The sequence below is a fragment of the Jaculus jaculus genome, chromosome 19 (genome assembly GCF_020740685.1).
Source record: "Jaculus jaculus isolate mJacJac1 chromosome 19, mJacJac1.mat.Y.cur, whole genome shotgun sequence".
NCBI lineage: Eukaryota > Metazoa > Chordata > Mammalia > Rodentia > Dipodidae > Jaculus > Jaculus jaculus.
In genome coordinates, this window is record NC_059120.1 from 5,879,198 (window position 1) to 5,906,886 (window position 27,689).

The 27,689-nt window shown below is 38.8% G+C and overlaps 1 protein-coding gene across 1 annotated transcript in view; it reads left to right on the plus strand.

Annotated features, from left to right (window-relative positions):
• The window catches only part of Msh4 (mutS homolog 4), a 45,039-nt gene that overhangs the window by 12,932 nt on the left and 4,418 nt on the right, over positions 1-27,689 (plus strand). The window contains exons 5-18 of the mRNA XM_045138838.1: positions 695-810; positions 2,639-2,812; positions 5,239-5,411; positions 7,363-7,430; positions 10,956-11,030; positions 11,946-12,010; positions 12,701-12,870; positions 15,057-15,193; positions 16,281-16,384; positions 17,207-17,331; positions 19,472-19,672; positions 23,320-23,438; positions 24,773-24,901; positions 25,172-25,346. Of these exons, the coding sequence (XP_044994773.1) occupies positions 695-810; positions 2,639-2,812; positions 5,239-5,411; positions 7,363-7,430; positions 10,956-11,030; positions 11,946-12,010; positions 12,701-12,870; positions 15,057-15,193; positions 16,281-16,384; positions 17,207-17,331; positions 19,472-19,672; positions 23,320-23,438; positions 24,773-24,901; positions 25,172-25,346 (1,831 nt within the window). The remainder of the gene's footprint in view (positions 1-694; positions 811-2,638; positions 2,813-5,238; positions 5,412-7,362; positions 7,431-10,955; positions 11,031-11,945; positions 12,011-12,700; positions 12,871-15,056; positions 15,194-16,280; positions 16,385-17,206; positions 17,332-19,471; positions 19,673-23,319; positions 23,439-24,772; positions 24,902-25,171; positions 25,347-27,689) is intronic.

A 27,689-nucleotide genomic window follows, 5' to 3' on the forward strand; every position in this document is an offset into this window, starting at 1 on the left:
TTCTCTAGGCAGTTTACTTTCAGCCTCAGATGTCCAGGCCTGACTCTCAGTCACCTTGTACATGCTCACTACATTGACTGATAGTGCTTCAGTTGTTTTATTGTTTTCTTTTCTTTTCTTTTCTTTTCTTTTCTTTTCTTTTCTTTTCTTTTCTTTTCTTTTCTTTTCTTTCTTTCTTTCTTCCTTTTTCTTTTGGTTTTTTGAGGTAGGGTCTCACTCTGGTCCAGGCTGACCTGGAATTCACTATGTAGTCTCAGGGTGGCCTCAAACTCACCTCCTACCTCTGCCTCCCAAGTGCTGGGATTAAAGGCATGCACTACCACACCTGGCTGTTTTATTGTTTCTTTAAGAAAGGATCTCACTCTGTAGCCCAGACTGACTTGTAACTCACCATGTCAACCAGGCTGGCTTTGAATTCATGGCAATTCTCTTGTACCAGCCTCTGGAGTGGTGGGATTATAGGATTGGGCTATACCATACACAGATAAGAAAGTAGTTTTGAGCAACTGAGCTGGTGTGGTGGCATACACCTTTAATCCCAGCACTTGGGAGACAGAGGTGGGAGGATCTCTGTAAATTCAAGGCCACCTTGAGACGATATAGTGAATTCCAGATCAGCCTGGGCCAGAGTGAGACCCTACCTCAAAAAAACAAAATAATAATAATTTACATTAACATGAAAGCTTCTTTTCAGAATGTTAACTTCACTACTGTTCAAAGGAAATACTTCAATGAAACAAAAGGATTGGAATACATTGAACAGCTATGCACAGCAGAATTTAGCACTGTCCTAATGGAGGTTCAGTCCAGGTAAGCTATGACTCTCAGAAAGAGGTAATTCTTCTCCTCCTCCTCTTCCTCCCCGCTTGCTTTGTTTTTTTTTTTTTTGGGGGGGGGGAGTGGTACTTTTTTGAGGTAGTGTCTTGCTCTAGCTCAGGCTGACCTGGAATTCACTGTGTAGTCTCAGGGTGGCCTCATGGTGATCCTCCTACCTCTGCTTCCCAAGTGCTGGGATTAAAGGCATGTGCCACCACACTGGACCAGAAGATAATTCTTCACTGTGGGTTACACAAGGACAGGGACGTGTGTGTGTGTGTGTGTGTGCTGTATTCCTACTGTTGAGAAGTGTGGCTGTCTCATAGCACTCACTGAGCAATTATTGAAATACTGAAAAAGTTATGGAAATATATCTATAAGGCATATATTGCTGAATTGGTTTATATAGGATTTCTGCAAATGGGCTGCAGTATGCTGCCCTCCTACTTGCTCTCACTCTACACTGTGAAAACCTCAAGTAGCTACAGGGTGCTTGACATGTGAGATCTTGGAAGAGAAATACAGTTTGCCAGGCATGGTGGTGCATGCTTGTAATCCCAGAACTTGGGAGGCTGAAACAGGAGGATTGCCATAACTTTGAGGCTAGTAATGGCTATCTAGCAAGTTCTAGGCCAGCTAAGACTAATAGCAAAATCCTCTCAAAAAACAAACCAAAACAAAACAATTGTGAGAAAGTGTGGTGGTGCATGCCTGCCATCCCAGACCTCGGGAGGTGGAGCAGGAGGATTAGTAGTTGTTCTGTCTTGGCTACATAGCAAGATTGAGGCTAGCCTGTGCTACAAGGGTCCCTGTCTCAAAAAAAAAAGAGAGAATTAAGAGGAGGAGACACACCCAAAGCTATTACCAGGCCCGACCCCACTTGGCTTGAGATCAGGCACATTCAGGGTGTTATAGCCACAGAAAGTTCAAGCGGTTCTGTTACTCTGCACCTTTACTTCTGAAGGATTCAGCATGAGATGGGGTGTTTTTGAGCAAATATTTCTTAGAAAGTGCTTAATGGGTTCTCTTATTTGAACCATTCTGGCTGCCTGTTTCCTCAGTTAATCACAGTGGCTGTTCTGAGATCATAGCATATTTTCCTGTACTTAAGACCTCCTAACTCTGCTCATAAAGCACTACTTGACTACTTAGGATGCAGTGGTGTCTTCCAACAAGAGACTTATGAGCATATATCACTGAAACTGGAGCTCTTTAAAAACTCCGTCCTGTAGTTGGGTCTGGTGACTCACACCTGTCATCCCAGCACCTAGGAGCTTGCTGCAAGAAGATGGCTGCGAGTTATAGCCAGCTTGGGCTCCACGGTACATTCCAGGTCAGCCTGAGTGAGAGTAAGATCTTGTCTAGCAGCAAACCAATCCATGAAAATTGTCCTCTGCTAAATCAGCTTTAATAAGGTTATTTAGAGGTTAGTCTTCAAAAATTAGGCATATTTAATATACCTTTTCCCTTTGAATTTAAGAAATGCCATATAAATGCTTACAATGTTCCTAACAATAAGGTGAAGTGATTGTGCCCTTCTAAAGCAATAAATATTTTATTTTATTTATTTATTTATTTGAGAGAAAGAGAGGGGAAGCTAGAGAGAGAGCACACACGAGAATGGGCACACCAGGGCCTCCAGCCACTGCAAACAAACTCCAGATGCATGTGCTACCTTGTGTATCTGGCTTTATGTGGGTACTGGGGAATTGAACCTGGGTCTTAGGCTTTGCAGACAAACATCTTAATTGTTAAGCCAACTCTCCAGCCCCAAGCATTTTTATTATGAAGACACAGTGTTGTATCATTGGTCACTTTACAGGTATTACTGCCTTGCAGCTGTTGCAGCTTTGTTAAAATATGTTGAATTTATTCAGAATTCTGTTTATGCACCAAAATCGCTGAAGGTTTGTTTCCAGGGTAGTGAACAGACAGCCATGATAGATTCATCATCAGCCCAAAACCTTGAATTGTTAGTTAATAACCAGGACTGCAGGTAAGAAGCATTCAAACGTTTATAAAATATCTTATTAAATTTTATCATACTTTTATTTTTTATGTATCATATTTTTCTATGAGTAATTATTTGAAAGTTTTTTAAATTATTTGATAGGGAAGCATTGAATAAACATTTTAAATTTATTTTTAAAAATATTTTTATTTGCAAGAGACAGTGCATGGGCTTTTTAGTGCCTCTTGCCACTGCAGGAAAAATCAAATACATGTGCCACTTTGTACATCTGGCTTTACTGTGGGTACTGGGGAATCCAACCAGGGATATCAGGCTTTGCAAGCAAGCAAACATATTTTACCACTGAGCCATCTTTCCAGTCTCCATCAGCTGGGAACCTAGCATTCAGAATACCTAAGTTAATAGGGGACACCTGAATCAAACCACCACAGTATGTAAGTGTGTGTGCGTATATGCCAGATCTCTTACCACCACAAAAACACACCAGCTCTTACACCATGTTTTGTACTGGCTCTGTGTAGGTGATGGGAAATGGAACCCAGGCTGGAAGGCTTTGCAAACAAAGGTCTCTAATTCATCACCCTAGTCCATCATTTTAGACTTGTGTTTGTGCCTTGCTTTCTTTGTTCCTGCACAAACCAGATCTTTAAAAAAGCAAAACTACTGTGTGTATGATGAGAGATCCAGAGACAGGTGATATGAATATTCCTGAAATATTTCTTTGAATTTTGAATCTGCAAATCTAGTAGTATGATGGCTAAAACTCAACAGATGTTCTTATTTCCTCTTCTCTTGCACCCCATATTCAATCCATCTATATCTCTTGATTAACCTTCAGAGTCCATGCCAATTCTGGATTACTTCTTATCATTTCTAAGGTTAATGCCATCACCCAAACCTTTATGCTGGAACAGTCACAGCCTTGCCACCAGCCATGAGTCCCTTCCCCAGGAGCAGTGCTCCTTTGGCCAAGGTAGAGATGGTTCATCAAGACTTGTGATTACATTGGGCTTCTGCATGAGAATGAAAATACTTAGTAGCAGAGGCCAGTAAGTTTAAAAGGAGGCATAAAGGGAAGAGAAAGGAAGGGAGGAGGGTACTTAATAGGTTGATATTGTATATATGTAAGTACAATGATTGAGATGGGGAGGTAATATGATGGAGAATGGAATTTCAAAGGGGAAAGTGTGGGCAGGGTGGGAGGGAATTACCATGGGATTTTTTTTATAATCATGGAAAATGCTAATAAAAATTAAAATAAAAAGACTTGAGATTACAAAATGTCTGGTACAGATTGTTTCAAACAGGACTGTGTGTGGACTCTGCCTTCCAGGAGCTGGAACAGTTAGCTTTAGTCTTTTGCACAGTATCTTAGGGTGTTCATGGAGTGATCAAGATGGCTGTTACTCTGATAGTCCTTTCACTCAAGGCAGCTCAGGCAGCAAACGAGTGCAGTACCTACTAACTATGAGTCAGATGGCTCTGTCTCCAGTGTCTTTGCTTCTTTACAGGAAAATGAACATCTGTAGTGCATACAATATAACTTAAAGAACTTATTATTAACGATAACATGATTTTTAACAGATTTTGACAATGCTTAATACCTACATGTCTGGGGCAGGTGGGTCCCTCTGGTCTGTCTCATAAGTCCATTTCTTTTCAGGCTCTCTTACTTGTGCAACAATTATTGATGGGATGTCATGGATTAGAAAAATTTGCTTAGGGTGAATATTAATCTATGGAAAAAGTAATCAAATACAGGGAATGCTATTGATTTTTGTTAGTAAAATGTTTTGATATTGATTGCCACCATATTGGGAATTTGCTTAAAATATATATTCGCAAACCAGACATGGTGGTGCATACCTGTCATCTCAATAGTTGGAGGGTTTAAAGGCTGATGGATTGAGAGCTCAGGGCCAATCTGGGCTGAATGAGACCTTATGTGAAATAAATAAACCAAAACAAAAAACAATATGTAGATTCTTTGTCCTTATATTTACTGAATTGGGATCTCCATGTCATTTGTATGTATAATAAGATTTGTGAAACACTGATGTAAATTATAGGATTATTTAAAATGTAAACTTAAAAAGTGTAAATTATAGATTATTAAAGTGAAGGATGAACTTTGTGTTGAAGGACATCAAGATCACAGAGGATGAGGTCAAAAAAGGCCATAAGAGCCAGGTATGGTGGTGTGCGCCTTTGATCCCAGCACTCAGGAGGCAGAGGTAGGAGGATCTCTGTGAGTTTGAGGCTGCCCTGAGACTATATAGTGAATTCCAGGTCAGCCTGGGCTAGAGCGAGATCCTACCTCAGAAAACCAACCAACCAAACAAACAACAACAAAAAAAAATCATAAGATTATTTAATTGCAAAGTTAAAATGTAGTTTTCTTGGATTTTTCTTTGTATACATAATGAAATTTCCAATTTGTGTTTCCAAAGGAATAGTCACACTCTATTTGGTGTTTTAAATTATACCAAAACTCCTGGAGGGAGTAGAAGACTTCGTTCTAATATATTAGAACCCCTGGTTGATGTTGAAACCATTAACATGAGATTAGATTGTGTTCAAGAACTACTGCAAGATGAGGAACTCTTTTTTGGACTTCAGTCAGGTAAGTGAATGTCATGTATGTGTGTATGTTTTGAGACAGGGTCTCACTGTACAGGTCAGGTTGGCCTTGTCATTGTGATTCTCCTCCTCCCTAGTCTCCCAGGACTAGGACTGTGGACATGTGTAGTTGTGATGGGCCTCAGTGCAACTTGGAGTAGTCTGGTTTTTCCTTCAGATACTAGGAAGCTGACAGTTGTGAACCTAGAGAGGAATGTGGTCAAGTCCTTATTTTAGAAACATTTTCTGGTAGTAGTGAGAGATTTGGAGCAAGGAAGAAGGAAGAGACTGGTTTGGCTGTCAGGCCTTCACACGGATTGGCCAGTGGACTCACTATGTAAAGCACCTTGGTGTTACATCATGTGGAACGTCATGCTCAGTGTAACAACAGAATATTCAGCCTTAGTCTGATCATTAACACAGTTCTAACATAATTACTGAAGAAGAAACCATGTAGAAAGGGCCACAGTTTCCCACCCTTGACATATACCTGGAAGTTTGAGTAGAAAGCAATTAACATAAACATTTAGGAGTTTTAAAAATGAGTATCAGCTTTGGGCACTTTGTGAAAGTATGAACACATAGCTTTTGCAGTTATATTTCACACTAATAATAAAGCCATGAGTCATTAAGGAATACTCAGTATAGTTCTCTATTTATTAAAAAAGGGGGAAATGGTAGCCTTCAATAGCTCTTTATATTAAATGGTTAAGATGGGAAAAACCCCTGGGAATATTTAAAATGAGATTAAAATTTTTGATAGGGGCTCAGGTGATAGCTCAGTGGTTAAAGGTGCTTGCTTTCAAACCTGGTTGGCCCAAGTTCAATTCCCCAGCATCCATGTAAATCCACTTGCAAACAGTAGTCTGGAATTTGTTTGCAATGGCAAAAAAGACTGGAATACACACACACACACACAGTTTTTTAAAATTATGTGTATCAGGGCTGGAGAGATGGCTTAGTGGTTAAGGCACTTGTTTATGAAACCTAAGGACCATTGTTTGATACCCTAGTGCCCATGTCAGCTAGATGCACAAGGCGATGCATGTATCTGGAGTTTGTTTGCAGTGGCTAAAGGCCCTGGCATGCCCATTCTCTCTCTATCTGCCTTTCTGTCTCTCAAATAAAATAAAATACTTTATAAAAAATATATGTGAGCTGGGCGTGGTGGCGCATGCCTTTAATCCTAGCACTTGGGAGGCAGAGGTAGGTGGATCGCCATGAGTTCAAGGCCACCCTGAGACTACATAGTGAATTCCAGGTCAGCTTTGACTAGAGTGAGACCCTACCTCAAAGAAAAAGATTATGTGTGAGCATTTGCAAAATATTCAAGTTACAAAATGAGCTGAGAAGAGTAAAAGAGCATTTCTGAGCTTTAGTATGTGCAAGGACCTTTACCCATCTCAATTTTCATAGCTCTGGCACAAAGATGCCATCTACAGCAAGGATGAGTACCACCATGGTTCAGAGAAGTTAGATTACTTGGGAAGGTTCCTTGGTTATTTGTTGAGTGATCACTGTAAGCTAACCCTCATTTGAGGAGGAAGAAGAAAAGTAGAGACAAAAAGGTAAAAAAGTGTGGACAGCATTGCTCAGTGATAAAGTGCTTGTCTAGCAGGTGGCAGGCCCTAGCACCATCCCTAGCACCACACAAGTGAACTTAGAAGGTGGAGAAAGTTCTGATAGTCAATATGTAGAACCCACAGTACTTTCAAGAAGGAAAGGCGGTCAGGTCAGCAGGGTCATAGTTTGAGGAAAGACCAAGTGACCAACATAAAGACCTTACTGTTTTACTGCTGGGTTGCCTAAGAAGAAATTAAAAAGGTAACAGTTACAGGGCAAAAACTGTATTTTATCACTTGAGGACAGTATTTTATTCAGTGATACCATTTTACATACTCTGCATTTCCAGCTGTGCCGAAGGTTCAAGTGCTCACAATGTTTGTTTGTTTCAGTCATATCAAGATTCCTCGACACAGAACAGCTACTCTCGGTTTTAGTCCAAATTCCAAAGCAAGACACAGTATGTATTATAGCTGCAGTAGGTGCTATATTATTGTATGTCATGTGACACAGCTTGTCTTGATGTAGTAGTGATGGGAGACTTTAAAAATGCTAAGTGGCCATGACATTCATAACCCCTCTTGGCTGATGCTACCCACACAAGACCTGTATAAGGCGAGGGCAGAAAAAGAAAGGATGACATCAAAATATAAGAGGGACTACCTGGAAAGAAGAATGGGTTCAATGGAAGAGGGATAGAGTAAGGAAGAGAGAGGAGGGTGATGGAAGGGGATTATGAGCACAACATGTTACATACATATGATGGAGGTTGTCAATAGAAAGTTTAAAAATAAAAAATTCAAAAAATGCATAATTCATATTATATTACAATAAAAATTTTCTTAATAATTGATCCAGATGCACAAGGCAGCACCTGCATTTGGAGTTTATTTGCAGCTGCTTGGCAGCTCTGGTGTACCCATTCTCCCCCTTCCCCCCACTCAAATAAATTTTTAAAAATATTATTTTTTAAAGTTTCCTACATAATTGGTGAATTGGCATGTCTTGAAGCTGAGGAGATGGCTCAATGGGTAAGAGTGCTCACCATGCAAGTATAAAGACCTAAAAGGACCTGAATCACCCTGAGTTTGATTCCCCAATGCCCATGTAAAAGTCAGGGCATGGCAGTACACACCTGTCCTATAACTCCAATCCTATGGGAAGCAGAGACTGGAGAATTGGTAGGACTTTCTGGTCAGCAAGTCTGACCAAAAACTGCAGGTCCAAGTTCAGTGAGACCCATCTCAAGAAAACAACAGAGATGAGTAAAAGAAGATCCCCAGCTCTCTCCTCTGCATGTGTGCACATGGGGTGTGAGCATACATATACAAACACTAAAGAATTGGCATGTTTTCACTAATAAGATTTACTTAGTGATAATCAATGTAATTTTAACAAACTTTGATTAATAACATTTACAAAATGAATAACTAAATACAATTACATCTAAAGATTATTCTTCGTGCAAATGAAGTTTGATCAGTTCTCAACCATACTTAATTTTTAAGAATGAAATATCTTTGGATAGCTTTTATTTAATTAGTGTTTATTGATAAAGGACTTAACAGATAGTGTTTATTCTTCCTTACATGGGAACTGAAGAATATTTGATTAAACACATGTCTGTTTGTTCACATATACTTGAAAAGCTTTGTACATTATTAAAATCTTACTTAAAATGTTATTGCTAACTCATTGAAGCCTAATGTACTTCCTAATGTTTAGGAAGTAGAGAAAACACTGTAAATTTTTTCAAATTGACAGTGTAGGGCTTGAACCCTGGTGTGCATACCAGACTAGTGCTCTACCTGAGCTGTACTCTGAGTCTGAAAATCGTGATTAAATAAATCTAATGTATCATCTTTTCTACCTTCATAGCTAGTTCTTGCTATGTCTCACTTAAATGGGCTTTAGTGGTCTGGCTGCATGGGCTAATTTGTGAGGGAATGAATGATGATCTAGAGACACCAATGCCACTAAAAGTTGCTTGTGGTCATTGAAGTCAAGAGAAGGTATGTGGGCAGTCCACACTGGGAAGTGCCAGAGTGGTTGGGAGGCAAGAGAGCATGAGGAAAGGAAATGGGCACCAGGCTGTTACTATAGCACCATAGAGTCCCCTGTGAGGCAGCAGCTGAAATGGATGTTGAGGTTTGCGACTGGAGTGTTTCTAATTTGACTTTTATGCACCAGCCAAAGTTGGACTGCAGTTGGGTCCCTAGTTTCCACCTAATAAGCCAGGTGTGGCTGTGCATGTGTGAATCCTCAATGCCAGGGCAAGTGGGGATGGGAGGACCACCAGAGCTCACTGGCCAGCCCATCTGATGGAAAAACATGAACTCTAGTTCAGAGGAACACTGTCTCAAGGAAGGAAGAGAGGACACCCAGTACCCTCGTCTGGGCTCTACACACATGCATGCAGGGTGTATGCAGATGTACATATGCCCAAGAAAAAAGTTAGAGGATACAGTGCTTTATTGCCTAGTCTTCATATTTAGGTATTAAACTTCATCTTGGTTAACTTTTGTATATAGGTAAGAATACAGCCATATTTCTTTGTCTCCATACAATAACAGTTGTGCTGTTACTATGTTTGAAAAAGCCTTTTCCTGGTGAACTGCTGTCAGCTTGGATCATAAATCCAATTGCTCAACATGCTTGGGTCCTCTACTAGATTCTTTATTCTACTGTACTCTGTCATGACAAGTTTTCTTTCTTTCCTTTTTCGATTTTTTTTTTTTAGGTAGGGTCTCACTGTAGACCAGGCTGACCTAGAATTCACTATGTAGTCTCAGGCTGGCCTCAAACTGAGCAGTCCTCCTCCTTCCTACCTCAGCCTCCTGAGTTCTGGGATCAAAGCCGTGTGCCACCATGCCCAGCAGATTTTTTTTTTAAGTTTGTTTGTTTGTTTATTTGAGAGAGAGAGACAGAGAGAGACTTGGTACACCAGGGAGATTTTGTTTTTTGAAATATGTTTTGCTATATAGCCCAGCTGCTCACCCACTCACCAGGTAGCCAAGGCTGACCTTGAACTTGTGATCCTCCTGCCTCAGCCTCCTGAGACTGGTGCTACTCAGCCCCTGCTACAGTTTCTTAATTATTGTTCATTTTGTTACAAATTGGTACTTGAGTTGTTAATATATTGGCTATTTTGGAATTGTTCTTGAGTAATAGTACTGATTCTTATATTTGGTGAATTTTATTGTTTAGTTTCAGAAATCCATAGCTGAGAAAATGAGATTACTCCTATAGGGACTGATGACATGTGCTATGGTATTTCTTCTAAACTTGGCCCAATGATCATAATCCAGTTTAGGTATTGTGTGTAAGCACATAAGTCCAGACACCTCAGAAAGAAACAGTCTCAAGTTGAGTACATCATGTCCTAATTGTAGTACCCTCTAACTCTACTTCCTCCAGTGGGAGAGTCACTGGAGATCCAGTACTGCTCAGCCCTAGAGATCATAGCCTAATGTACATGAAGCTTTCCTATAAAATTTAGAGGCTTGACATTGCTATAGTCTGACTATAAGTAATTTGGGACAATGAAATTATGAGAATTTTACTTGCACAAACATGAACCACTGAGAAGCAGATTTTCTGTCCCAGTATGCAACTTCAGATTCAGCTTTTCGCCATTGCCCTGTACAGAGGTCTTTGTGCCTGTGTCTAGTTAATGTGAGTCTCCTACTGTCACTAAAGACAGAACCTATCTCCCAGGCTATTAATGCTTAAATTAAACCAAAGATGCTGAAGTAGAAAGTCAGACACGGGGATGTGACCTCTTCTCACTGTCAGACTTTTAGGAGACCAGCTTTCTGGGCTGTCTATCATGGGTCAGTAATTTCTCATCATCTTCTAGGCTGGAATCCTAGCTTGGCTCACCTATAAAAATATATGGATTATTATTGGAATCAAAAGTTCAAGAGGAAACCAATTCTTATATTAAATACTAATGGTGTTCACATTAGGATTTTGGTTTTGACAGGTTAATGCAGCTGAATCAAAAATAACAAATTTAATCTACTTAAAGCATACCTTGGAACTTGTGGATCCTTTAAAGGTAATTTACATGTGTATATTATATAAAGCAGATGAGGCATTTTTTTAAGATTTTTCTCTAGAAATACATGTAAACAAGTTTCTAGAATGGGACACTGACTTTCTGTAGTTTTCTGCTTGCACCTATAGAATGTACAAAAGCTTGTTGTTATCTCAGTGCAACAAGTGAGCGTAAGTCTAAGTGTGTGAGCTGCATCTGCTCCGGACAGGGATGTTTCCCTACATAACCACAACATACAGAGACAGGAAGTATATCAACAGTTAGAGGATTTGTCTCTATAAAGAAAACAGAATTTTGAGTGATTTAATTTTCTTTATGTTTTTGTAAACTTTCTAGTTCTTATTAGTATGTGCATATTAACTTTTTATTCAGAAGTAAGTAAATTTAAACAGTGGCTCACACCAAACTAAAATAGGAGGTAAGGTTCAGGATAACTATTTTTTCCCCTCTCTCTCTTTAGTCAATTGGTGACCACTTACAATTTTCATAAGCAAAATTAAGTTCCTAAGTCCTACTTTTGCTATATAAGAGTGGAAAATTTTCTCTATTTATAAGTTTACAAAGCAGTTTTGGCTACACATCTCTAACCCAAATATTGCAGCTGTTTCTATGATGTCATTAACATTCAACAGGGACTGTTTACACACCTAGCTCTCTTAAGTCAACAATTAGGAGACAAGAAAAGCAGAAGTCATAACAGTGATGCATTAGATGCCGCATTAGCCATGTACTTTAATCTGGAAAGTGGCCAATAGTCAATCTGTCCTCAGCTGCATGCATACCTGAAATGTTTCTATTAGAATAAAATGAGGGACTGGAATAGGAAAGCATTTGATAAGCTGGGAAGTAGTGACCAAACAAGGTGTTATATTAACGGTTTGTTGTCTTACTTGTTTGTATTTTATTCTTTAATAGGTTACTTTGAAGAAGTGTAACACACCTTTGCTAAGAGCATACTATGGTTCCTTGGAAGACAAAAGGTTTTTGTCACTTAGCTGTTAATAAAATAAATAATATTTTTTCTTGATTATAATTGGTTTTAAAGACTATATAAAAGGATCTTGAATATAAAAATTTATTTATTAAAATATCAGTTATACATTTTACTTTATAAGTACAATTAATAGGATAATAAAATTTTAAATTTATTTTAATAAATGTGTGTTTGTTTAATAAATGTACAATGTGTGTTGAGTTACTTTGCCCTTTACTGAGGGCAGTGCCTACAATGTGTGCTGAGTTACTCTGCCTCTTACTGAGGGCAGAAAATGGGATGAAAATTCTTTCTTTGGATCCTAGACCTGACACTGGTCTTGATACATGGGTTTAGATACTGAGTGAAGGAACATGATGACAGAATTTCCATAGAGGTTTTTCGGGGATCATTTTGTATTCACAAGCACAGTCAGTTTGTATAATTTGTGATATATTTTTATTAGCCTATTTAAGAATTGTATTTGGTGACTTCATACTAATTTAAAGTAATCCTGGCTACAGAAGTAGTTCTAAATTGTTATAATTACAGCTACAGTTTATCAGTTTATGTAAATATTTATTGGGTATTATTTTAAAATATATTCAACTAAAGTTTGCTATCGTTAACCTTGATTTAAATTATAAGTGAAAATAACTGTTTGATTCATTAACTGTAGTTTTCACATTAATGCTAGGTTTGGGATCATACTTGAAAAGATTAGAACGGTAATCAATGATGATGCAAGATACATGAAAGGCTGCCTGAACATGAGGACTCAGAAGTGCTATGCAGTGAGGTCTAACATCAACGAGTTTCTTGATATTGTGAGAAGAACATATACAGAGATTGTGGATGACATAGCAGGTAATTAATTAAGCTTGATTTTCTGGCTTTCTTTTAGGAATAAAACAAATGTTTTATGGTGTGCTGTATCTTTTCACTGATGTTAGAAACCAGTGATTAGTGTATCTCTTCTCTAAATTTGAATATATAATGACCTTCATACAGCTTTGTAAGTTATATAAAGAATGCAGATGATTAGCCCTCAACATTTCAGCAAGAAGGCAGCTTTATCTACATGGTGTGATATTTTAGGTAGGCCTGGAATTCTCTTAACACATACTGATAAATCTGCTGCAGCATATCCACACTGATGCAGGAGTACACAGTGAACAAAACAGAAGCCCCTGTCCTCACAGAGCTTATCATAGAGGCGGCCGACGATGACACACACACATCTGTGTTTACAGTGGAGGAATACAAATATCAATACTTGTATCTGCATGCATAGTGTAGGTATATTAGTATTAATACATACTGTGTTGAACCTAGTGTGCTGGACCTGCGATCCCAGCTACTTGGGAGACTGAGGCAGAAGGATTGTGCGTTCAGAGCTAGTCTGGACAATATATCATGACCTTGCCTCAAAATATAAAAGGGCTGGAGATGTAACTCAGTGTTAGAAGGCTTTCTTTTTGTGAATAAGTTTCTATGTTCAGTCCCCATCAGCACAAAAATATCATCTATAATTTCAAATGGATGTTAAGAAAAATTAGAGCAGGTTGGTAGCATCATAGAGTAACTAGAAGGTTCTCCCATAAATGATGGAAAGTTTTTGGTAGGTGGGACCCCCTGAAAAGGACTCTTACTCAGTGGCAGTGGTGCGAGCTAAAGCACAGAGTGACATCAAGGTAAGAAGACTTCTCACAGGCCAAGATAGAATAGTCACTTATAGAAGTGATAGATTCAAGATTAGAAATATAAAATGAGAACCAGAAGGTAGCTTTTGAAGGCCAGGGGTTTGGTAAATGAAGAGGTTCTGGGATATGTTTCCTTTGCAGAATGAAATGAGCCAAAAATATGCTTACTAGGGTTGGAGAGGTGGCTTAACGGTTAAGGCACTTACTTGCAAAGCCAAAGGACCTAGGTTTGATTCCCTAGGCCCCATGTAAGCCAAATGCACAAGATGGTATATGTGTCTGGAGTTCACTTGTACTAGCTGGAGGCCCTGGGATGCCCATTCTTTCCAGCTGTCCCCTCAAATAAATAAATAAAAATATATTTCTAAATATACATATATATTTAATAAAGTTGAGTGAAATGGAATTAATGACAGGTTAATAATATTAACATCATATAAGTTGATGTCCATATATTTGAGAGCTTGTTTGGAGGTTCTAGCAGAGGAGCACAGCTACTTGTATAACCTTGACTGAAGACAAGTCCTCCTATATTCAGGGAAGGTCATCCTATTCAATCAAGTGTACAGGTGCAGGAGGGACACACATGCAGTGGTGAGGGAGAAAGGGGACACTTGCCTAGCCTGGCAGATCAGCCGAATCAACCCTGGCTATCAATGGAGTAACAGGTGTTGCAGCCAGACCACCCTTACATCCAGTGTCCATATGTTTGAAACTAGAAACATGACATGTTTCTCTGCCTTTAAAATGCCCATGTGATGTGGGCAGATGGCTCAGTCAGGAAAGCATTTGCCATGCAAGTGCACGAGCCTGCATGCAGATCTCCAGAATGCCCATGGCTTTCAGGTGGGTGTGCTGGCATACAGTAATCCCAGAATTAGGAGGCTGAGGCAGGAAGATCCCCAGGGACACTGGCTGTCTGGAAGAGTTGAGTCAGTGAGCTCTGTGTTCAGTGAGGGGCCGTGTCTCAGAAAGGATGGTGAAGTGCATAAAGGAGACATGCAGTACTGACCTCTGACCTCCATGTGATCACATGTGCAGAAGTACTCATGTGAACATGCATGCACACCTGAACAATAGAGGGAGATGCCAAATACCACCCTGTGGCCTCCATGTGCACACATGCCAGCATGTACCCATGCAGCCACGCATATGAACATGCATATACACACATTACACCTGCATGCACATCCATAAAAATACATGCATGTCAGGAATATCTGTTGTTTTATTTTTGTTTACTAAGATCTTCCTGTTTATAAAATAAGAAAAAAATATGACTCTTAAACATGAAAAGACATGTTTTCATCAAAATTCTTTATTCCTGCTTTTGTTATTCCTGGTCACTAGGGATGATATCTCAGCTTGCTGAGAAATACAGTCTTCCGTTGAGGACCAGCTTCAGCTCTGCCAGGGGATTTTTCATACAGATGACTGTAGACTGCGCAGTGTTCCCCAGTGACCAGCTGCCTTCAGAGTTCATTAAGGTTTGTTCCAGAGTGGACAGGAATGTATTGTTTCTGGTTCCTGGGGACTACCTTTATGTGTCCCTGCACTCCTCCAGTTCTACATGCAAAACACATGACTGCTACACTAATCAGAGAGTGAGCCTCAAACTATGTGGTGAGAAAAACCAAAATCAATGTTTCCCACAACTTTGGCAGTAAGGTGTACAAAAAAAAAGGCCAATGAAGAAGCAAAATCTAAAATTTTTTTTGGTAAAAGATGTTTAGGAAAATGCTGGACAACATCTACACATTAGAGATTTAAAATTCTGAAGTAAGGAGATCTGCTTTTTGTTTGTTGTTTTGTTTTTCGAGGTAGGGTCTCACTCTGGTCTAGGCTGACCTGGAATTAAATATATAGTCTCAGGGTGGCCTCAAACTCACTGCGATCTTCCTACTTCTGCCTCCTGAGTGCTGGGATTAAAGGCGTGCACCCAGCTTGTTTAAGTTTTTTAAAGCTAGTATCTGAACCCTTAGGCCATGGGACTACCTTTCCCTGCCTAATTATTACTCCTCCACAGAAAATCAGCTTGGGAAAATGCAGCCCATTCTGCTCTCTGCTTTCTCTGCTTCCCAGGAATATCTTTTTCACAAGAACAACCCATGTAGCATTCATACTCACATCCATGTACGTGTGCACACAAGCACTGGATTACCCGGTCTGGATGAAGTAAAGGTGGGTTGACACTTGGTAGGGGCTAGAGATTGAGTGAGGCTCCGATACAGGACAAGGGCTTAGCTGGGTCAGAGACAGAGTAAAGGTCATGGATGTCCATCTTGCTTGTTACTTGGTAATCACATGCAGTGTTTTCACATTTCTGAAGGCCATTTCAAACACCTGTCAAAGTAGTCATGTTGGAGAGATTAGACTAAAATTATCTTGCTTTTCCTTTGAAGTGATCTTGTTTTTTATATTTTATAAACATTATTTAGAAGTTTCTTTGTGATACAGTATCTTAGCAATTAAAATGATTAACCTAAATGCCTGCTTTTCTGTTGTATAATCTGTACCTTTTACTTCATATGCAAGTGCACATATGCTGACACTTGCTTTTTAACTTCCTTACAGATTTCTAAAGTGAAAAATTCTTACAGCTTTACATCAGCAGATTTAATTAAGATGAATGAAAGATGCCAAGAGTCCTTGCGAGAAATTTATCACATGACTTATATGTAAGAGCATTTGAAGTATTTGAATATTGAATTAAATTGGTTTAATTTGAGGTACTGTGATCAATTTTATTAATTGGCTCATGGGTTATGGGCAATTGAATTATGAGTGTTATCAAAGAAAGTCTATCACCATGAAGGGGTTGACTGCGCCTTGCAGAAAGCCTGGAGGCAAAACTTTACTATTCCAACCAGTACGTCTATAATATGCATTACACCGTGATGTAGAACTTGGATGTTAAGCATATGTGTGAAAGAGAGAGATTTTTAGAAGATTGGATCTGTGCAAGTATAGCAAAGGCTTTTTTTGACCTATATAAAACACTTTATGTTTTTCAATAAAAAGTTTAATTTCTTAATATTTAGTAAGGCCACCATTTCAACAACAATGTGTCAATACACCAAAAGATGTATACTTTTGTTTTTTACTAAGTAACTGTGACCTTGAACAAAAGCTCAGTCTATCTAAAATTAACCAACTGAACAATAGATTTTTTAAATTTAAGTTTTATTTACTTAGGAGATATAGAGAATGAGAATAGGTGCACCAGGGCCTCAAGCCATTGCAAATGAACTCCAGATGCATGCACCACCATGTAAATCTAGCTTACCTGGGTATTAGGGAATTGGACCTGGCACCTTAGGCTTCATAGACAAGTGCCTTAACCACTAAGCCATCCCTCAAGCCCAACAGTAGATATTTTTGTAGTGTACACCTCAAATATGAACATTATTTTGACTCGGAAAATTAACTGAATATATTTCATAATTCTATGCCTTTTTAAGAAGAAGGATTACATGGTCTTACCCAACATGTGCTTTCAGGATAGTGTGTAAGCTGCTCAGTGAGATCTATGAATATATCCATTGCTTATACAAACTCTCTGACACCGTGTCAATGCTAGACATGCTGCTGTCATTTGCTCATGCCTGCACACTTTCTGACTATGGTAAGTCACTCTTTCAGGACTAAATGTGTCAGAGTGAATTTATATAATAGTTTGAATAGTTTACATTTGTAATTGGAGTATAACCTCTTATCTGTGGTCAAGACTAAGGTACAAAATAGAGGGTGAAATTAATCTTTAAATTTCTTTTAACATTCAAAAAATTACTTAGAAATTGGCAAATCAAAGGGATTCGGTGACTCAGGAGGGATAAAGGAAAGGTGGTAGAGGGAGATTGTAATAATGGTATATTGTCTATATGTATGGCGATTGTCAATAAAAAATGAAAATGTCATATCAAAAGGAAGGATAAAAATGCAAGACAGCATAAGGCTTCTCAGATAAGAGACTTCTGAGTGCTCTCCATGATGTAAATGGCAGTGATCCACCCTCATAAAGTTCCACTTGGAACCCTCATTAGAAGTAGTGCAGTGACTGCTCCCCTGGCTCTTCATGTGCACATACCAAGGTCAGTAAGGAGGCCATTTGTTCTAACATCTCTAGTCTGCACGGGCTTTGGCTACAGATGTGAACTAGATTTTTAGTGTCAAATAGCCACTTCAATCAAGTCCTTGAAGTTTTTTAACCCGTTTATCAGAAATAACCACACCCATGGAGCCAGGCATTGTGGCACATGCCTTAAATCCCAGCACTTGGGAGGCAAAAGTAGGATCTCTGAGTTTGAAGCCAGCCTGGATGTACAGGTTGAATTCCAGGTTAGGCTCAGGTGTGTGGATTATGATTGAATAATTGGAGACTTTATAAAACATCAGCAGTTATAATTAAAGTCATCAGTATTATTTCTAAATTATTATCTTATTAGAAGTATCTTAAAGATTTTTTATACCTCTAAATTTATAATATCAAATAATTGTAGCAAATAATAATAACTATTAACTTTTTTTCATTGGTATCTTACAGACTGAAATATCTGCTTTTTAATATCTTCTTTGGGATCAAAATTTTTACTTAGGTATCAACTATTCTCATAGTAATTTTCTTAAGTATTAGGAGAGTTGATATTACTCCATTTTCAATTGAGAGGTATCATACTTAACTCCCAAAACCATGATAAAGTTCTGAAAGTACATTAAATTTTTCCATACCCAACCTCTCTTTAAAAATATTTATTTGAGAGAGACAGAGAAACAGAGACAGAGGGAGAGAGAGAATGAGTATGGGCATGCCTGGGCCTCCTGTCACTGCAAATAAACTCAAGATGCGTGTACATAGTGCTTTGTGCCTCTGGCTTTACATTTGTGCTGGGAAATTGAACCCAGGCCATCAAGCTTTGCAAGCAAGCACCTTTAACTGTTGGAGCCATCTCTCCAGCCCCACAACCTCACTTTTATGCTGAACATTTTTGAAGCTTATCAGGCATTCAGCGGTACATGGTATTTCAGGTTTCACCTTTTTCCTCCTCCCTTTACCTCTAATAGTATCCATAGCAACCAAATCATTATTTATTTCTGTAAACTAAATTTTCTTTTTTATTTTCTCCATCTCTAAAATTTTATTTTTAGACAAAATACCTCCAAAGGGGTAGGACAGATAATTATGTTTTGCTTTGTTTTGTTTTGTTTTTTTTTGAGATATGATCTCATTTTCTCCATAAGCTGACCTGGAACTCTGTAGTCCCAGGCTGGCCTCAAACCCATAGCGATCCTACTACCTCTGCCTCCTGAGTGCTGGGATTCAAGGTGTGTGCCACCATGCCTGGTAGAAAATTGTTTTTTATATTTGGTTTTACTCTATAGTCATATCTCATTTTAAATTCTAATTATGTCAAATTTGAAATAATATTTAAGGCATTAAGGTAAACTTTCAAGTCTTTAATAATTTTAAAATATTATTGGTGGGTAATTGTTTTTTTTATCTATATGAATGTGAAAGTTTTATAAATGTTTTGGAGTTCAGGACAATCACAAGGAGCTAAATTCAGGAATTTTTGGAAGTGAATAAAAATAATTAGTATGTGTATTATAGTATACAGGGATTTAGGCATGGATTTGGGATAAAATAATGCCTCATTGTTCCAGGTTGACACTAGTAAGATCACTAAGGTACGCAAGTGTGTGCTCACTGCAAGATTCTTGGATAGAAATAAACTCATCTTCTAAAACCATGCCCTGTCTTCCTTCAGTTCGGCCGGAGTTTACTGATACTTTAGCAATCAAACAGGGATGGCATCCCATTCTTGAAAAAATATCTGTGGAAAAACCTGTTGCCAACAATACCTATATTACAGAAGGAAGTAATTTTTTGATCATCACTGGACCAAACATGAGTGGGAAGTCCACATATTTAAAGCAGATTGCTCTTTGTCAGATTATGGCCCAAATTGGTGAGTTATGGTTTGCCTTTATGGTTACCAATTCTGTCTGTTGTGCCTGTTTCTTAGTGGTCTGGGAGTCTCTGGAACCAGAAAGAGGTTTGGAGCACATAAAGTACCTTGCCTCTTGTGTGGAGCTGAACATCCACTACTGCTCTTGATGAGACTGCTCTCCGCATGGAATGTATTTCCCCGGTAATGTTGGGTCTTCAGGGACTATTACGAGTCAGAAGCTTCCTCACAATTGTTAATGTTGTGCCAGTGCTTAATAAATTGAGTGAGGTAGTCATCTGTGGTTTAGAAACAGAACTTTCTCATGCTAAGAAGTAGAATGAGTAGGATATGCTAACTGTCTTTAATGATTCATGTGAGGTTTTCTAAAATTCACATTAGACAGAAACTTTTTCCTTAACTTGAGTAATATCAACAACGATTGGGATATTACTCATACATATATGCATTTTCAAGATAGAAACAGGAGGATCAGGAGGTCTGGGTCATCCTTGGGTACATACCCAGTTTGAGGCCAGCCTGAGCTACAAGAAACCTTGTCTCCAAAAAACTCTTAACATAATCAAATGCTTATCATACTGAATTAAAACCTGACTTTCCATAACTTGTACTTATTAACCTGATTCTTGTATCTCATAATGATCTGGTCTTTTGTGCCAGATTTTTCAAATATTTGAAGATAATTCTTCTACCTGTTATCCTTGTGTATCTTAAACCTCTAAAATATGTCAAAGCATATTTTGTCCCTCTTCAGACCTGAGCCTAAAGGAAACAAGGGGCCTTGAAGGCGTGGGAGTTAGTAGGTAGACTTTGGAGGTAGACTTAACTGCCCATTGGTTAGCTATGTAATGTTAGGCAAAGCACTTCATCTCTTTAGGCCTTTTTTCCTGTCTATGAAAGAAGATTGTTGATAGCATCTACTCGTAAGAATTGTTATAAGGACTGACACATGTGTATAAATTGCTATGGATTGAGAAGAAGGGGACTTCAGATAGAAGTCAGGGCCAAGGGTAGTATGTGTGCCCAGAGATCTGATCTGCAGACAGAGGCTCACCAGCATTCTGCTTCATCGGATGACTATAGGGAGTGACAGGATATAAAGCTGGACAGATGGACAGGAATTAGATCTTGAGGGGCCTTAACTACTTAACTGAGAAGACAGAACATTATTCCGCAGTCTGAGGGAGCTGTTGAAGACATTGCACAGGAGGATGGCACAGTCCCATCTGCCTTGGGAGGTCTTTCCTCCATGATGACTGTAGACGTGTGCCAGAGCAGAGGCAAGAGTGTGGCCAAAAGGTGTCTGTGACCCCAGGGATGTGAATATTGAGAACTTTCTCAGAGGAGGTTAAGAGGAAGGTGGAAACACAAGCCTGTACCAATTAGTAGTACTGTATTCTCTGCTTGGCACTTTGTCTTTAGTGGAACTTTCTATTCAGTTCTTCTAAAACTCTATAAGAAAGTCTTGCCCTCTATATTTTATGGCAAATTCCATCTTTGCTTCATTTGTCCCAACACGTAGTAGAGGTTTAGTGAATATTTGCTAATTGTTTATACAATGAGGCAGGTCAGACACAAAGTCCTGCCCAGTGTCAGTTCTTGGCTGTGGTCTGTGGCACTTGCTCAAATGGCTCAGCCTGAATTTACTGTGCCAGGCACTCTTCTCCGTACTTGCATCCATTATAACAACTCATGCCTTCGTTATCCAATTAATGTTCATGAGACTACAGTAAATGTTATTGTTAAGTTCATCTTATAGATGAGCAAGTCAGAGTGTGGAGTACAGAGCATGGATCTCAGAGCCTGTGCCAGGATTCAAGACCAGGCAGTGTAACTCTAGCATCTGTTCTAAATTAGCTCTTCTCCAGAATATTGGGAAGGTAGTGAGCTCCTCTTGAATCCTGGAGAACTAGGTTTTGTTTACAGCCACATTGGAATTGAACATCTAACGCCATTGCTTGATGAGTCACTCACGGGAAGTGCTCCTGCAAGACTGCAAGTGCCAGGAGCTGCTCAGGTGGCCAGTCTCTGCTATTGCGTGAATGCGTGGAAGAACTACCTCTTCAAGCTTTGGAAATCCGAGCCTCCGCTTTTCTATGGTTAAAATGACAAAAAAAAAAAAAAAGCCCTATTTCCATGGATTATGGAGAAAACCAGAGACAATGATATCACAATGCCTGGGGTGGGTGGGACCCTGTAGTTAAGTATAGTCACAGCGCCATTGCTCTAATTCTTAGCTTTATTAGTATTGGTTTGAATCTTGCTTTCTTCTCCCACCAGCCCTCGTTCCTTAGAGTGAGGCTGTGCTCTAATCTTCATCCTTACCTTTGCTTTGAATCCTGGGTAATTTGACTCGATCTCTTACTCCCATGATTTCACCATTTTTCTATACAGGGTTTGAATATGTGATACTTTTCCCATTCAGCTATTATGTATTTTATCTTATGATGTTAGAATAACTTTATATCACAAATTGTAGAAAAATGCAGTTATTAGTCAAGTTTATCTGTTATCAAAAGAGTATTTTAAGACTGGAGAGATGGCTTAGTGGTTAAGGCACTTGATTGCAAAGCCTAAGGACCCAGGTTTGATTCTCCAGGTCCCACATACACCAGATGTATGAGGTGGCACATGCTTCTGGAGTTTTTTTTTTGCAGTGGCTAGAGGTCCAGATGCATCCATTCTCTCCCCCCTCCCTCCCTCCCTCTCCTCTTTCTCTCTCTCAAATAAAAATAAATTAAATTTTCTTAAAGAATATTTTAGATTACTTAACATATTATCTTGAATAAAAGTCTCATAGAAGATAATTCCCTTGTGATTTTGATTAAATGTTTTCCTCCTATTCCTTTTAGGGATATTTCTGTGTGTTTTTTGAATAGCATAGTTCTTACTTTTTGGTGTGTGCATGGTGTGTGTATGTGTGTGTGTGTTCATGGCCGTGTATACATGTGTGCATGTGCAGATGTGTGCGGCTTGTAAAATGCATGTGGAGACCAGAGGATGACACTGGATGTCTTCTGTTGCTCTTCTACCTTTATTACTGCAGTCAGAGTCTGTCACTGAAACTGGAGCTCACCATTGTTTGCTTAGACCAGCTGTCTAGCAAGCGTCACCGATCCTCTGTCTCTGTGCTTCTCTATTCTGGGATTGCAGGCGTGCACAGCCATGGCTGGTTCTTGTATGTGGCTCTGGTAATTGGAACTCAGGTCCTCATGTTTGCCTAGCAAGTACTCTTACCCACTGAGCATCCCTCTGCCCCTATTATTTTCTAGTATAATGTTTCTCTAATAACATTTATCAACTTGACCTTCATAAACATTTCCTTCATTTTTTCTGAGATTCATAAGCATTTCCCTCAGGTTTAAAATTATTTTTCTGATACAGTTGAACATCAGATCAAATGCTACCTTGTTCATGTACAACTCTGTGCAGCAGCAGTCAGGGCAGCCCTTCCATATTACCCTTGAGGAAGGTGAGAATGGGAAAATTTTAATTGCTGCTCAAAGTGCGCCCTGAGTGATGGAGCTGGACCACATCCTCCAGCTCCACTGCTCATTCCAGCGCATGTTCTCGTTGGTGAGCTGAGAAGTACAGAACATTACAATACTTTATCTTGCATTCAGGTTATTTGACCTTATGTCTCACAGGCTCTTACGTTCCAGCAGAGTACTCCTCCTTCAGAATCGCTGAACAGATTTTTACAAGAATAAGTACTGATGATGACATTGAGACAAATTCATCCACATTTATGAAGGAAATGAAAGAGGTATTGAATAAATCTTCCTGTGTCTTAAAAGCTATGTAAGAGTTACTTGCAGTACAACTTGCCGGTGTGCTTGTTCTCCTTTCTGAAAGCCAGGGGGCAGTCTAAGACAGTGGAAGTTGAAAATTGTGACTTTCAGAGAAAAAGCTAGGGTAACTGAATGATAAGAGCAGGCTTGCATGTTTGTATATGGGTGCATATAAGACTTCATCTGCATAGAAGCTACTGTCCCTCTTAGGCTTGATTTTAGGATCATTGTGTTTAAAAAAGAGTTTCTGAAAATTGTCATTGTCACTGGTCTTATAGGCAGGGAGAACTTTTATTTCCTGTGCAAAGCATGTTTCCTTCCTTGTTTCTGATCTGAGCAAATCCAAAGTAGCTCAAGTTGGGCCAAAATAACTAAGTATATTTCTTAGCATATCTGTAGAAAGGATGAATTATTGGGTCATTAGATTGTTAGATAAGGAGCAAATAAAGTTACCATTTGTACCAAATTTTTTTTGTTTTGTTTTGTTTTGGTTTTTTGAGGCAGGGTTTCATTGTAGCCCAGTCTGACCTGGAATTTACTATGTAGTCTCAGGGTGGCCTCGAACTCATAGTAATCCTCCTACCTCTGCCTCCCAAGTGCTAGGATTAAAGACATAATCCACCACACCTGGCTTTCCCAAAATTTATATAATTTCTTAGTGTGTATGAAATGTCTCTGGGTAGTCCCATAGTATTCAAGGGCTTGAGGTACGTCTTTGTCCTATGGAAAGTTCATGTTCATAGAATCTACCGGTACAATAAAAATAGAACTCTATTTTGAGCAAGAGATTGGTATTATTCAGAGGGAAGGACATTTCTGAAAATCCAGTTAAGTCCTAATGTCTGTTGGTCATAGATTTAAATTATTTGCTAGGCCAACAATTAAGATTTGCATACTTTTCTTAAAAACTACATTAGAACTTTGTTCTCTCAACAGTACTTTATGATAATTGTTAGTCTTTTGTGGGGAAAAAATATATCATCATTGTGCTTATCTAATTTAATTTACCATCTTCCTTCACTATATCAATATTTTAGGTACTGTTATTTATTGTATTGTTTCCCACACATATGCATATGTCTATCTGTACATCAAGCCTTCTAATACAGTTATTAGTCATGAGGTTTATAGAATGAAAAGTAATGTATTATTTTCTGCTTAGCAGGATTTCTGTATTAAAACATGTTTCAGATGAACTAATAAGAAGACTAGATTTATTCTCATTTTTTTCTGATAGTAGCAGCTGTTTGGTTACAATGAATAATAGCTGTTTGGATGCAGTGAATAATATTAGAATTTTGTTTTTCAGATAGCATATATTCTACACAATGTGAATGACAACTCACTTGTATTAATTGATGAACTTGGAAGAGGTACTAACACAGAAGAAGGAATTGGTATTTCTTATGCTGTTTGTGAATACTTGCTGAGTTTAAAGGTGTGTTCCCCACTTACTTAAATGTATTGGAACCCTTTTTGATGTATCTCATATATTTACCATGATTGGCAGCCTTATTGGCACTCTCAAGCAGCATTTTAAGCAATTTAGTCATTTTGTCATCTTATTTGTAATAGAAGAAAGTGTAAGATATGACTGTACATGTGTGTGGAGGGTATGGCCCTGATAATGGCTGTCTCAGTTAACAGCTCTATGTCTAGTAAACATTACATTATAAAGCACTAAAATTCATTGTCTGTTATATTCCAGGCATTTACACTGTTTGCTACACATTTCTTGGAATTATGCCATCTAGAAGCCCTATACCCTAATGTAGAAAACATGCATTTTGAAGTTCAACACGTAAAGAATGCCTCAAGAAATAAAGAAGCAATTTTGTATACTTATAAACTGTCCAAGGGACTTACAGAAGAAAAAAACTATGGTATGGCATCTAGAAATTATACATAGACCTCACAACATTATATCATCGGTTAAGACAAACTCGTGTCTCTCCTTTGCTTGGCAGGTAGTCTCGACCACTTCCTCTTTCATTCACTGAGTGTCAGTATGCTCTAAGACTATAGTCCTTTTTGTCAAATTCACATTTTATACATGTGTTTACTTTTCACTTATAGGAACTTAAATCAATATCTAGCTATATGGAAAGACAATGGTACAGGAAAGCCTTTAGAAGTTCTTTCTTAACCAATGTAACTTAGGTCACATTTGCAGTTATATCGTTAATGGGAAGCTCTGTATTCCCTACGCATTGACACTCATCACCACAGTCCTGTGTTCAGTTTCAGGGTATTTTATAATTAAATCTAAAATCTGAAAGGAATGTATTGTCAAACCAGCATATTACTAAACTTCTGTTAGACATTTTCTATGTAACTTTTTAAAAAACTTTTTTATTGACAACTTCCATAATTATAGACAATAAACCATGATAATTCCCTCCCCTTCCTCACTTTCCCCTTTACAAATCCACTCTCCATCATATCCACTCCCCCTCTCAATCAGTCTTTTATTTTGATGTCATCATCTTTTCTTCCTATTATGAGGGTCTTGTGAAGGTGGTGCTAGGTACTACGGGGTCATAGATATTGAGGCCAATTTCTGTCTGAATGATTGATTGCATGATAAACAATCCAACCCTTCCTTTGGCTCTTGCATTCTTTTTGTCACCTCTTCAGCAATGGACCTTGAGCCTTGGAAGGTGTGACAGAGATGTTTCAGTGCTGAGCACGCCTCCTCACTTCTTCTCGGCACTGTGGTACCTTTTGGGTCATCTCTGTGGTCACCACCACCTGAAAAGAGAAGCTTCTCTAACCAAAAGTGAGAGTAGCATTAATATGAGTATGAACATTAAATAAAGTGCTTAAAGAGCAGTTTGGTGAGCATAATATATGCATTTAGCCAGACAAAAGCAGATGTTACACCCCTAGGGTTCATGACCTTCCCCACCATGGGCTTTTTTGTTTTGTTTTTTTTTTTTTTTGAGGTAGGGTCTCACTCTGGTCCAGGCTGACCTGGAATTAACTCTGTCATTTCAGGGTGGCCTTGAACTCATGGCAATCCTCCTACCTCTACCTCCTGAGTGCTGGGATTAAAGGCATGCGCCACCACACCTGGCTCACCATGGGCTTTTGATTAGGTTTTCAGTACCAGGCATTTATTCCCTCCTATGGACCAGACCTCCAATCCAATTAAAGAGTGGTTGTTTTCCCCCATAATGGACATGCCACTATTGTACCTGTTCAGTCATTTGGCCTGGCTGGCCAAACTGAGGTGTCCACAAAGCTTGCAGTGTCCACTGTTTTCACTTTTGATGACATATTTTCCATGTAACTTTTTTTTGTGGGGGGGGGGTTCAAGGTAGGGTCTCACTCTAGCCGAGGCTAACCTAGAATTCACTAAGTCGTCTCAGGGTGGCCTCAAACTCATGGCGATCCTTCTACCTCTGCCTCTGGAGTGTGGGGATTAAAGGTGTGTGCCACCATGCCCACCTCTATGTAACTTTTTAAAGCTTCAGAACAATTCTATCATCACTTGAGAGAAAAATTGTAGGGCAAGTAAGCTGAGAATCTCTGTAGCCACTGGGAGGAAAGAGATGGAGAATGGAAGGACAGAAAGGCAGGCAGGCTTAGAAGTGGAGGTCACAAGCAGCTTCATGGGGTAGATGGTGGGGTCTTCAGAGAAACAGTGAGAAACTCAGAGTATCTGGGAAAGCATGCTTAATATTTTTCCCAGAGGCTGGACATGGTAGCACACACCTTTAATCACACTTAGGAGGCTGAGGCAGGAGAATCTCCATGTAATTTAGGTCAGCCTGGACTACCCAGTGATTTTTAGGTCAGCCTGTGATAGAGTGAGACCAAACCTTAAAAACAACAACAAAAGAAAACAATAAGTTATGTTTTTGAGTTAGAACTCTGAAAAGCTATGAGGATCTACAAACAGGTACCTCTGTGTAAATTATTACATAGCAAGTAAAATAGCACAGATTCAGAAAATTTTAATTGACACATACACATAAGCCTCCTAAAACACTTTAACCATAGATAAGACCACTGTAAGGAAGAAAAATAAAGGTCTTTATTTTACTACTTAAAATGAAAAATGAACCAGAGAACTTTCTTATATGTCTAATCTTTATAATTATCAGTTATTATCTATAAAACAGAGAAAAATGGGGATAAATTTTCATATATGTGGAGTAATCAAGATCCAAGAATTATCCAGTGTCAGCCACCAGCTTGATGCCTTGTGATTCACAACTTCA